The sequence below is a fragment of the Bombyx mori genome, chromosome 24 (assembly GCF_030269925.1).
Source record: "Bombyx mori chromosome 24, ASM3026992v2".
NCBI classification, from domain to species: domain Eukaryota; kingdom Metazoa; phylum Arthropoda; class Insecta; order Lepidoptera; family Bombycidae; genus Bombyx; species Bombyx mori.
In genome coordinates this window covers 17,988,097-18,001,872 of record NC_085130.1, presented here as the reverse complement: position 1 = coordinate 18,001,872, position 13,776 = coordinate 17,988,097, and the positions used below count along the sequence as shown (strand labels likewise).

At 41.1% G+C, this 13,776-nt stretch overlaps 2 protein-coding genes across 3 annotated transcripts in view; both read right to left on the bottom strand.

Annotated features, from left to right (window-relative positions):
• Positions 1–13,776, bottom strand: part of LOC101741520 (uncharacterized) — a 215,540-nt gene that overhangs the window by 127,763 nt on the left and 74,001 nt on the right. The gene's annotated exons all lie outside the window — the stretch shown is intronic.
• Positions 1–13,776, bottom strand: part of LOC101738743 (protein neuralized) — a 53,238-nt gene that overhangs the window by 4,526 nt on the left and 34,936 nt on the right. For both annotated transcript variants that reach the window (XM_038020136.2, XM_038020135.2), the window contains exons 2-3: positions 1,853–2,025; positions 331–1,410 (exon numbers count right to left, since the gene is read on the bottom strand). In XM_038020136.2, the coding sequence (XP_037876064.1) occupies positions 331–1,410; positions 1,853–2,025 (1,253 nt within the window). The remainder of the gene's footprint in view (positions 1–330; positions 1,411–1,852; positions 2,026–13,776) is intronic.

Genomic DNA, 13,776 nt, shown 5'->3' with positions numbered 1-13,776 from the left:
CTGCTCTGCTTCGTACCTAATATTTGTACTTAATACATTCTGATTAAAACCTAAGTAATATATATGAATAACATGTAAAATACATAATTATCAAACTTTGTATCACTATGAGATCATTACTGAAACCTAAAATTATCATCTTCCCGAAATTTTACATTCATCTCGTTGTCTTGAAGCCAACATTATTGAAGGTTTCTCTTCTACCAGGTGTAAATTGCACACATTTATGTACATATTTTAATACCCAACTAATTTTCATTGGAACTATAATATCAAGTTACATGTGACTACCAATAGGTCCCTAAGTAAATAGAAATGACGTTTGCTTACCTCGATATAATGTGCGCTGGCCAGAGTGAGCCCCTGTTGGTTGACCTGGTGTCCCCCGGCTTGCGGGGGCAGGCTGACGACGAGCACCGCGCCCCCCGCGCTACCCGCCCCCGCCACCACCCTCAGCTGCGGGGGAGGGGTCTGCGCCACCGTCTGCGTACTCAGCATCCTGACTTTCTGTGTCGCGCCGTATACATCCACGAAAGCCCATAGCCTTAACGTATGGTCGACGTGCATCACCGTCACCGGATTCGAGCCGTTCCTGCTGACCCTCACCTCTCCGTCCAGGGTCAGCGTGACGGCCAGCTCGTCTCCTCTCCTGAGGCCGTTAGCTGCGTCCCTCCTCACGACCCAGTATTCCGGTCGATCTAACAACAACTCCGCATCGTCGGGCAAATCGCATGGCCTCAGAGTCCCAGGATCGCAGGACGTGAGTCCTATGGCCAGGCTGCCGGCGTACGCTGTCTCCGTGGCCAGGATCTGAACGACTATGGTCTGCCCCGGACGCATGGGTCGCGCCGTGAACACGTATCCCTGACAGAATTCGGCTTCGGTTCTAGCGGCGATACCCCTATCATTGACCACCTGAACGTTCCGGCCCTTCGTTCTGTGCAAGCTTAGCGGCGCCAGTGGATTCTGGTATCTGGGCGGAGGCAGGTCCTCTACGGTCATCGCTCTGACGCCGGACACCAGTCTGTCTTCGTCTGCGGGGCTGTGGTTCGACCGCCTCTGGCTCGGCACCCTGGGATCGGCGAACTGGACGGCTGTGCAGTTTCCGTAAACGTCCACCAGCGCCCACAGGGGACTCCTGGTGTCCACTCCGGAAAAGAACAGCCCCCGGTCTTCGCCGTTAACCCCAAAGTGCACATCGCCAGTTGAATTCACGTAATAGTGTAGCACGTTGTCCGTTTCGCAGAACCTTTCGCCTAAAGCTTTCGCCCAGTTGCCCGGTTTGTTTGTGAGGTCGGGACACGCGTATTTGGGCAGAGCGTGGGCCAGGGTCGCGGGATCGTGCGAGGTGAAGCCGAATCGGATCACCCCGCTCCAGCTGTTCGATATCTCTACGAAGCGAATGCACACCTGGAAACAAAACAAACGAAATCCTCTCAAGAAATGGTTATCAATGGTCAATGGGCATTTGGTCGTAAACCCCGATGCGAAGTTTCTCAGTCGTTGTCGAAGTGTACGCGAAGTTGAAATTAGCCGATTGTCTCTATACAAAAAAAGTCGATGTGCAGCATTTAACGCAGGGGACTGTACTAACTTTTATTAGCTGAACAATTGCTCACGGACATCGGCAATACCGAACACGTGGTCGAGTCGCTTCGTACGGCAGCATTAACGTTATTATATCTATGGACTCCGGTAACCACTTACCACCAGATGGGTCGTGAGCTCGTCCACCCATCTAAGCAAAATAAAACTTTCTGTCGCAAACGCGTTCTCATTAGATTGAGGTTTAGCCCTCGGGTCAAAGTCTGTGAAGGTACTCACGTTGCTAACGTCTCTGACCTTCTCTTACCTTCTCGTTAACTCTAACAGGCCTCGCGGAGAAGGCGACTCCCTTGCAGAAGGACTCCACCCGTCTCGCGGTGAGCCCGTCCCTAGACACCCTGATGTTCTCTCCGTGGACGCTGTGGAAGGTCAGCGGCGGGAGGTTGTTGGGAGCACCGCCCGTGCACGAGGTCCTGGGCGCTGGTGACAAATGACAAAAAAAAAATAAACTTTCTAGTTTAAATATATGCGGTAGGCAGCGGCTTGCCTCTGCCCCTGGCATTGCTGAAGTCCATGGGCGACGGTAACCAATCGCCATCAGGTGGGCCGTGTGCTCCTCTGCCTACAAGGGCAATAATTTTTTTTTTTTTGATATGTAAGGTGTAAATAATCGTTACTGGCATTGAACGGAGACGTTTGCCTAAAAAAAAACCTATGACATTATACTCCTGTCACTCTTCTGTCAATGTCACCCGTTCATATAATAAACTAAATATTTTATTTATTTATTTATTTATGTACACACAGAAAAGAAGACATAGTACAGAGTAATAGGAAAATTATGTACATTATTGTGTTGTATTATAATTTAATAGTGTATTTATTAAACACTTTCGGAAAACAATGTAAAGCATCGCATGATCAAATCATAACTATCTTCATGCTTTAATTTACAATTAGAAGTGTTTTGAGATTATCAATAAAAACCAAAACGGTTTTTTGTGTACGAACACAAGAGTATATTAAAAAAAAATTAAGCCAATTTATCTGTTTTAATAAAGCCAATGATGACGATCATTTAAGGACAAGCAAACGTCAAAGATATCTTATTAAAAACATCGGTAATTTAATGATTAACATTTTTCATGAGAACAATTGATTTTCTGTAATCAACTAGAATGTTACTGGAAAAATAACACTCCTTTTTTACGGGGAAACTACAACTCCGGTAGGAAGACGGCTGGCTTCTGCGATGACGTCTCATCTAGACCTCAAAGGCATAAAATCCTTGTTCGTATTTCGCGACTCCTCAAATAGTAATTAGGGATATTATTCAGGATATATCATTGACCGTTCCCGTCGAACACTTCTCCATATGTCATAGTACCCTGGTACTTCAGTTGCGGTACTTGAAGTACTTTGACTAATGAAGTTAGCTCCACTTCTTTGCATATCATAGTATCCTAGTACTTTTCTACCGATTATTTTACGTTTATTGACAAGATCTTGGCCCGTTTGATCTTAAGTGATCTTCAAAGCCTAGAATTATATAACTATCCTCTCCCTCTTCAAGTCGGAACCCTGGACTGCTTCACAGCAGATATACGAAATGTGGTTGTTTGTCACTTCGACAAAGGGTCACGACACGAGAACCCTCTCATCGTGGCCGCCGTTAACTACATTCCCGATCCTGCGGACAGAATGGAAAGCAGTCGACGTCGCCCAAAACACGTCATCTCGGATCCTCCCGATCCACTGACGGTGCTTCTAGGTACTTCAAGCACCGGTCACCGTTCTGGTCGAACCCGTCGCTTGCGACGAAGGGCTCGACGAATGAACTAACCCACAGAAAAAGTCCACTGAGTTTTTCGCCGGATCTTCTCAGGGGGTCGCGTTTCCGATCCGGTGGTAAATTCTGCGAAGCGCTGCTCTTGCTAGTAGTACCAGTGTTAGCAATACCTCCGGTTTGAGCCCGGTGAGCTCATCTACACGCTAGGGTAACGCTAATATAGCCTCTCAAGGCTATCAGCATATTATTATGTAGGAGAAAAATATCATGTATGTATGTATATACGTGAGCACACAATAGCTCCCCTCGCACACAAGACAACACCTGGCGAGCAGATGCATTGACGTCAGCTTGCGTTCGAGCGCTTATCAGAACTAGCCGCTTAGAAATATAAATCTTCGTTTATACATAATCAAATAAATGTGATCGAGTTTTAGTTATATATTCTCTTTTGATACGCCTTTATTAGCTTCAGACGTATGTATGTTAGTATGTAACGGAATCTTTGAACATGATTTTGACCCCCTTCAAAACGTCGGATTAACTCGAAATTTGGTATACTTGTTAAGGACCGATGATACAATGTAATATTTAAAAAAAATAAAAAAAATTGGAATTCAACTAAAATTGTAAAAAAAAAAAATTTTGTGTATGTACCGTGTACATATTCATATGCATGTAGTAAAAAGCGGTAATTTCAATATTACAAACAGACACTCCAATTTTATTAATATGTATCGACAGTATAAAGTCGATGTTTTGTATTGACAATCACTTTGTTGATGCAACTAAATAAATATCGTATTTACTAACTGCATTACTACTTTGCCCTTAACTTTATACTTAACCCACTTCGTAATAAGAGGTTTCCGGGGCCCGTGGACATCAACAACGGACCGCCAGACTCAGACACGAATTCTATGGTCTCAGTTTTTACAGTACAACGGCTGCCCCGGCCTTCCAACCGAAATGGATTACTACTACGCGGCGGAAACAGTCAGGGTGATGGTAGCTACTGCTGGTGACTACCAGATGATGCTGGTGGTGCTGATTCACAATCCTACCACCACCACCAAACTAATAATTAGGCAAAAAAAATTTTAATTTCGATATTAATTATTTATATTCGGAATTCCACTTCAAAGTACCAGGGCGACAGAATGTTAAGGAAGTCAACACGGTTTACTGGTGGTAGGACCTCTTGTGAGTCCGCGCGGGTAGGTACCACCACCCTGCCTATTTCTGCCCTGAAGCAGTAATGCGTTTCGGTTTGAAGGGTGAGGCAGCCGTTGTAACTATAGACTATAGACCTTAGAACTTATATCTCAAGGTGGATGGCGCATTTACGTTGTAACATGTCTACGGGCTCCAGTAACCACTTAGCACCTGATGGGCTGTGAGCTCGTTCACCCATGTAAGCAATAAAAAAAAATTATAATTATTTTCAAAATTCCCGTTCAAAGTACCAGGGCGACAGAACGTTAAGGAAGTCAACACGGTACATTTTACGAATGGCGCTTGAACGGAATTACTAGGGATGTTGAACGACTTCCCGTCTTCCGTCACGGGCGGAAGCGTGAGCACGTGCGCTCATTTGAACTCCCCCATTCGAACGACACGTTTCTGTACTTAACCACGAAATAACAAAACATTAGAACAACTAAACGTGCCGCGCGGTTTGATTCGCTTCGATACTAATTTTTTTTTTTTTCCTACCTAAGCTGATAGCCTTGAGAGGCTATTTCAGCGGAACCTGAAGCTATTTTTTGGTAGGCAGCGGCTTGGCTCTGCCCCTGGCATTGCTGAAGTCCATGGGCGACGGTAACCACTCACCATCAGGTGGACCGTATGCTCGTCTACCTACAAAGGCAATAAAAATAAATAAAAAAAAACCTTAACTAGTAGGTGAGCTCACGGGGCTCAAACATGACGACGTTGCTAACACTAGCCCTAGCAAGAGCCGTGCTTCGCAGAATCTACCACCGGATCGGAAACGCGACCCACTGAGAAGATCCGGCGAGAAAGTCAGTGGGCTGTGTCTGAGATAAAAATGTACTTTAGAAACACGCGTTGCGTTTCCCTCGGATATGTTGTAGGTCCTAGCCTTCTCTAATCTGTAATATAACTCTGTATGTACGTACGTCACGAACCAGGGAAGATACTGGCGTTTTTATCATAGCGGAAAAACCCGGTTACGACATTTACAATGACTAGTAGTCGCTCGGTGATCGAAATTCGACTATAATTAATTGAAATTATAAGTTTGAACATTATTATGGTTCTATTGTCGAAGACTATTATTATACTTCTATAATCACAGATTTCTCCAAGACTATACTATTGTCAAATAATATTAATCTATTCTCGATTTGACCACTACTTTAAGCAATAAACAAAAGAATATATGCGGCGTGTGTGTCAAATATATTATGTTAGTGTAAGTAATTTTTTTTTATTGATTTACCTACTACCAGATGTCCCGTAGTAGTCGAAATTCGACTTAATTAATTGGAATTGTAAGTTTGTACACTATTATGGTTGTATTTTATACTTCTATAATCACAAATTTCGCCAAGACTACACTATAAAAAATATTAACAAAGACAAACAATATTTAATCTATTCTCAATTTGACAACAGACGTCAAGAACAAATGTTTGACAATAAATAGTATGCATGCGTGTGTGCGTCAAATACAAGCCGGTATATAGTGTGTGTAATGTTTTCTTTATTGATTTAATGTAACTTTTATGCATTACTTTTAAAAAATATTAGCATTGTGCACTTCTTCTCTATATTCTCTATAAGTGTGGAAAATTTGATACTCCTCCGTCCGCGCAATTTTCGTAAAAAGGGATACAAAGTTTTTGCTACACGTATTAATATATAGATAATATGTCAATGTATAATGTATTTTTAATGCATAATATTTTTAAAAATATTGGCATCTGCACTCCTCTTAAGTGTGGAAGAATTGTTACCCATCAATCCGCGCAATTTTGTTAAAAAGAGATACAAAGTTTTTGCTTCAGGTATTATGTAATATATAGATTAAGATAGCTAGCTACCTATTAACTAATTTTTGAACTGTCATTATTGGTGTCCGATTACCGATTGAAATATAGATAAATAAATCGGTTTTCTTTTCTTTCTTTTTTTGTCAATTTACTTCCGATTTTGAAACGAGAACAATCGTAAAATCCGATCTGCACTTCCGCCGGAAATGACGCGCCCTCTCGTTACAGAAACGGGGGCCACCCTCGATTTAAGGAGACACCTGGCTCCGACGACCCCTGAATTTACCGAAATAAGTAGAACATATTGAGTTGTTTTTCTTTTCTTAATTAAACTTATCTTGAAATAGGTAAGTTATATTTAAAAAGTTGATAAGCCGTAGCCGTTTTTTTTATTGCTTAGATGGGTGTACGAGCTCACAGCCCACCTGGTGTTGAGTGGTTACTGGAGCCCATAGACATCTACAACATAAATGCGCCATCCACCTTGAGATATAAGTTCAAATTCTCAAGTATAGTTACAACGGCTGTCCCACCCTTCAAACCGAAACGCATTACTGCTTCACGGCAGAAATAGGAAAGAGGTCCTACCACCAGTAAATTATGCTTTAAAAATATCTCATATCTCAAGATGAATTTTATGGTTTAAGTTCTGATGTCCATGGGCTCCTACTAGACCCTCAGTGCTAGACGAAGCATTATTATATTATCACCTCTCAATCTAGATTTAAAAAAAATATCATCGCGGCAGTATTCATAGTAGCGTTATAGATAAGCAGCCCCGCTTAATAACAGATGGGTTGCAAGCCTGCCGGATTTCAGGAACAACCACATCCGATGACAAGTTACACAAAAACTGATAAGGGTACAGGCATATTGCACCGTTATTGATAAGCCAATGAAAAACGTTAACACAAAAGTACCAGGCAGTCATACATCGAAGGAGTTGTCCAAGTCCACAAAGAAAATAACCCGGCCAAATAAAAGAACATCGCATCATTAGCGGCGACGAGTACATGCAATGGACGAATGTGAAATGTCATGTTTTACGTCAGACTCTCTTCCTGGTGCTGACCCTAAGCTAAGTTTAGTGCCCGTGACGTCAATGTTGATCTAGTCTAGATTTAGAGTTACGTAACGACACGCGGTAAGCGAAACATCAAACAAATCGTCATTCGATTCGCTGTTATAATCGATTATTCTAGAATCCGAAAATAAAATTCCTGACGGCCTTCAAAACGTTTCGTCGCGTCTCGAATCCCCTAAAGCTTATGCGACCCTGGTAACTGAAGCGAGACGAACGCCCCAAATACCTATAAAACCACCCCCGCTTTTAATATACTATTTATTTACAATCCGCCCCTTATACATATTCTGTGATAATGCGTTGAATATCTCAAGGGGATTTCTCTAATAAAGAACCCATTGTTCGAATGCCAGGATTAAGTTCTTTGATATTATGTCGCCCTAGTATTTCGAACGAAATTTTCTTTTCATATCACACTTACTTTATTAACCGAATGTTGTTTGTTGTTGTTCATGGACATCAACAATGACACTGACACGACCGAAAACTCAAAAAGCTCCAAAAGCTCCAAAGCTCCAAAAAGTAACATGTTTGCAATTCACACGGGATAAAAGTGAAACTTTCAAAAATTTTAGCTTCAAGATATTGAGACGAAAATAAAATTTCGGAAGAGGACAATTGAAGACACAAGTGGATGAAGGGGATATGATACAATTTATTAATTTTGAGAAAACGGGCAAACGAGAAACTATTCTTACTTGTACCTTTTCTTCGTACACAACTCCCTTCATCACATGCAATTTCTAGAAATAGCCTTTAAATCCGGAGCTTTTAGATCTAATATGGTTTATAGGCACATAACACCTTCATAACAATATAAAAACTCTCAAAAACCTTAAAAATGGTACTTACCTGCTCATCCACTCATGTCTTCAATGGTAGGTTTTAGTAATTATCATAGTGATACTAAGTTTGATAATTACTTCAGAATGTAAATTAAGTACGAATATTAAGTACTAGCAGCCCGCTCCGGCTCCACTCGGGTCTCTAACAAAAATTTCAACGATATTTGACGTCGTTTTATTTTTTTAAATAAAAGAACACTTATTGCGGCATAACTATAATAGTTAGACATATGCTGTCGCGACACTTTTTGTAAATAATAATGTGTTCTACAAAGTCGTAGTACCTATATTATTTTATTCTATCGTCAATAGTTTTTGCAGGGCACGCGATGTAAAGAATATTTTAGGTCATTTTTTTATACCTCGGGTTACATTATTGGAGTTTTAGTAAGGATCCCTAATTATTTTCAAAAAAGATCATAGCCTATGTCACTCGGTAATAGTGTAGCTTCCAAACAGTGAAAGAATTTTTCAAATCGGTTCAGTAGTTTCGGAGCCTATTCAATACAAACAAACAAACAAATCTTTCCTCTTTATAATACTAGTATAGACTAGTATAGAAGTATAGATGAAGCAGAGTGCAAAGAGAACCACGAATATAAGAAACACCGTATAATGCTTTCTATCTCATTTTCTCCCACGCTAAATCTTATGAATCTATGTGTCTCTTTTTACTGTCGCTTTTTTGTTTCATCGGAATCACAACGATGCTAAAGAAGTTTTCATTGCATTTTTTTTTCTCCTACCTATGCTGATAGCCTTGAGAGGCTATATCAGCTTCTTCTTGACGTGTAGGTGAGCTCACGGGGCTCAAACCGGGTGCGTTGCTAACACTGGCCCTAGCAAGAGCAGTGCTTCGCAGAATCTACCACCGGATCGGAAACGCGACCCGCTGAGAAACTCAGTGGGCTGTGTCTGTAGGTGCTTCATTAATGTTTAATATTATCAACACTATATCAAACTTTATTTTTAGCTGTTGCATTTGTTTTCATAGGAGCATATGTTGAGACGTTAACATGCGCTTCTGGCTTTGTTTACTTCGCGTTGGAATGCGTTTGGGTTTCAGGTGACCCAAGCGATACGACGCTTGAGGTCGAAGCTATGACTATCCGAAACTAGTAAGAGTTACTCTCATACCAAACGCTTATATCGTCCCCTAAAAAAGCTATTTACTAGCCTGGAACAGGTCATAGCCGTGACGAGGAGTTCCACATCGCTGCCTAGAAACAGTAAGTACACGTACTGCTCGCGTCCTGCTCGCACGCTATACAATAACAATTAGGATCGATAAGGAGAGAAAAACCACTATTTGCGGTTAGCGTTCTAAGCAAAGGGGTGATTTTTTACATCGACACACACATTAGATAGGTATCATAGAATGGCGTTGGCAATCACTTATAAAGGTTCGACATTTGGACCGAAACATGTGATGTCCAAGGACTCTATTAATCACAAAGCACCAGATTTGTCGTGAGATCGTTCGCCTACTCAACTACTGCGATGAAATAAATAATAGTTCAAAAAAAAACTAACAAAATACGCTTTTATAGAAAATCCGACTAAAAAATAGAAAATAAATTTTAATACATTTAAATTAAAAATGGTGTAAGAAAAATGATTTTATTGTAAAAAAAAGCGTGGGGTGCTTTTCAGGATATTATCAAAATAACCCTTCTACTCATATCTGTTCATAAAATATTTATAACTACTGATACCATGCACCCCACGCTTTTCTATAAAAGCGTATTTTGTTAATTTTTTTAAATATTAATATTTATTTTTCATTTTTTAATTGAATTTTAATTTTTTCTAAATTTTTTTAAATATTGAATTGTCATCGGTCCTTAATAAGTATACCAAATTTCGAGTTAATCCGATGGTTTGAAGGGGGTCAAAATCATGTTCAAAGATTCCGTTACATACTAACTAACATACATACGTCTGAAGCTAATAAAATCTTATTAAAACGGCATCAATTCAAATAACGCATTAATACGACGACTAGCGAGTCTATCTAGAAACTTGTTGTTCAGGGTAATGGTCAATGGTAAAACTATGCCAAAGACAAAGCCCCATGCGCTGGACTGATCAGGTGAAAGACCTTACCCAAAACCCCACAAGTGCATGCGCCAAAACCTCAGTTCGCGAACTATGGAGAACATCTGTCAAGGCATCATAAACAAAGATTCCACATGACCACAACTGCTCTGCCAAGAATACCCGACTATGATGATGAAGATCCAGTTTGGAGGGTGGAGGCAGTTTTTGTACTATATAACTGAGATTGCGATCTTAGGTCTAGGGGCCTAATTGAATGAAAAAAATAACATCAGCTATTTTCGTTTTGAATAAATAGCATAGAAAAAAAAGCAATCACGCTCCGATAGCATTACGTTATAACGTATTTAATTAGAGACTTGAATATCCGTATAGATTAGGGGTGGGCAAATATTTTGATAGTCGGGCCACATTGCACGCCACAGAGTCCGGTTTTTTGGGTTCCTCATCAATTTCTTGCCTTTCTCAAAGCATCAAATGGCCCATGGCATTTCCCATACCGCGTTTGCCTTTACCATTCAAGAACCAGTCTGCTCCGACAATAGATAGAACCTTATGACCGCTAATATTAAGACTTTTTTTATTGCTTAGATTGGTGGCTGAGCTCACAGCCCACCTAGTGTTAAGTTATTACTGGAACCCATAGACATCTACAACGTAAATGCGCCACCCACCTTGAGACATAAGTTCTAAGGTCTCAGGTATAGTTACAACGGCTGCCTCGCCCTTCAAACCGAAACGCATTACTGCTTCACTGCAGTAATAGGCGGGGTGGTGATACCTACCCGCGCTGACTCTCACGAGGTCCTACCACCAGTAAACCAGTTTCTTGCCTTTCTCAAGGCATCAAATGGTCTATGGCATTTCCCATACCACGTTTACCACTCAATAAACCAGTCTGCTCCGGCAATAGATAGGACCTTATCACCGGTACTATTAAGACATTACGATCCAATGATTAGTATCGTCCAGTCAAGACAAAAACTTCGCACATTCAGGTATTTGTGTTCACGTTACGCAGTCAGCGAGCTATCTGGTAAAAAAACACATACTTTTACCAGAACATCCACTTATATTGAGAGCTGTAAGGGTGGCTTGAGGGTGGCGTTCTGAACCCCAAACATGCCCCTTGAGACGGCCGTTCAATTTACTCGTAATAAGCAGCGCAGATGGCGCGTCCGGGTTTGGTCGTTTGTTTGGAGACCAATTTTTTTTTTCGTTATTTTCCTACCCAGTACCTGGTTTAGCTTAAGAGGTTATTCCGAAGAGGTTAAGAAGCTGGATTAGCCTAAGAGGCTATTCCGGCTATTCCTCGTAAGAGTCTGAGAGCTTAAGAGGCTATTCTTAAGAGCTTAAGAGGCTATTCCTAATATCTTAAGAGTCTAAAAGCTTAAGAGGCTATTCCTAAGATCTTAAGAGTCTAAGAGCTTAAGAAGATATTCCTAAGAGCTTAAAATTCTAAGAGCTTATGAGGCTATTCCTAAGAGCTTAATTATTCTCCCCCCGCCAATCGAGCTGTGCTCACTAGCGATCACGGACGCTCACGGGCGCTCACGGACGATCACGACTGTCCGACACGCCGCGCCGGCAACGCAACCGAAACTTAATCCGTTAAATCGAAACGTGTCCAATTCGTAATTTTAATTCAATTATATTTGAAAGAAAAAAAAATGTAAGTATATAACTCTATCTATTCGGAGCGCGTAATTCGATTTTTCGCTTCATTCTTGATTCGGTCACGGAGACCGAGAGATCTGGAGGCTGTTGACCGACCTTCTAAGAAACATTCTTGGAATTGTAACATTTTTTATTCTTATGAGATCAAAAAAAAAAAAAACGTACCCACGGTACACCTGATGCTAACCTTTTTTTACTGGTGGTGGGACCTCTTAAGAGTCCGCGCGGGTGGGTACCACCACCGCCCTGCCTATTTCTGCCGTGAAGCAGTAATGCGTTTCGGTTTGAAGGGCGGGGCAGCCGTTGTAACTATACTTGAGACCTTAGAACTTATATCTCAAGGTGGGTGGCGCATTTACGTTGTAGATGTCTATGGGCTCCAGTAACCACTCACCATCAGGTGGGCCGTATGCTCGTCTGCCTACAAGGGCAATAAAAAAAAAACCATGTATTTGACGCACACACGCATGCATACCTACTATTTATTGTCAAACTTTTGTTCTTGACGTCTGTTGTCAAATTGAGAATAGATTAAATATTGTTTGTCTTTATTAATATTTTTTTATAGTGTAGTCTTGGCGAAATTTGTGATTATAGAAGTATAAAATACAATCATAATAGTGTACAAACTTACAATTCCAATTCATTATTATAGTCTTATAATTACGACCTTACAGCCAAAGACATAAAGCCTACATCGTTCACTCTTTAATTCTAGACGATTCTATGAAATGTCTCCCATTCACGTAATTCTTCACCGCTTCGCTTTTTAAAACTAGTTTAAAGAGGTTTTTCTTTTTTTCGTTCGAGCGTGACGTGAGACTGTTATGGAATTTTCGTATTTACTACACTCAGTTTTAAGGGCGATATTACCTTAAAATAATTAAATATTTTTAATGAGAACAATGTTTTTGGATATAAAAAAAAATACACGAAGTTAGAATTATATTAACCATTTTAATCTAAGTGCTCAGCTTATTTTCACATATTTATCTAAGGAATTTTTGAAAAAATTTGAGACCTTAGAAATTATATCTCAAGGTGAAGGGACTTATATCTCGCCCTAAGCACGTCAGTCAGGATCCTCCCGATCTACTAACGGTGCTTTTAGGTACCACAAGCACCGGTCATCGCTCTCGTCGAACCCGTCGCCTGCGACGAAGTAAATTAACCCTCAGACACAGCCCACTGAGTTTCTCGCCAGATCTTCTCAGTGGGTCGCGTTTCCGATCCGGTGGTAGACTCTGCGAAGCACTGCTCTTGCTAGGGCCAGGTTGGCGACACCTCCGGACACCTCCGGTTTGAGCCCCGTGAGCTCACCTACACGCTAGGGTAACGCTGATATAGTCTCTCAAGGCTATCAGCATAGGTAGGAAAGAAAAAAAAGGTGCATTGTTTAAATCAACTCGAAGACATTGTCATAACGTCGCGGGAGGGGTATTGGATAATGAAAACAAAAATAGACCGCGTCCCCCCGTAGACAAGGGATCCCCCTGGGTGTCGCCATCTGCCCCCAGTTTAACACCGACGGAATTAACTCTCGCGTACCCTCCTCGGAGACAAATGCGATCTTCCAAAATCGGAGACCGTATTTATAGCAAAATTGTGTGGGGTGACATATAATATTAATGTCTTTTTAAAGACTTTCTTTTACTAATAAAACCCAATAAATACAGCCCATTAGAGTTTCTCGTCGGATCTTCTCTGTGGGTCGCGATTTCGATCCGGTGGTAGATCCTTTTTTTTTTTATTGTTAGATGG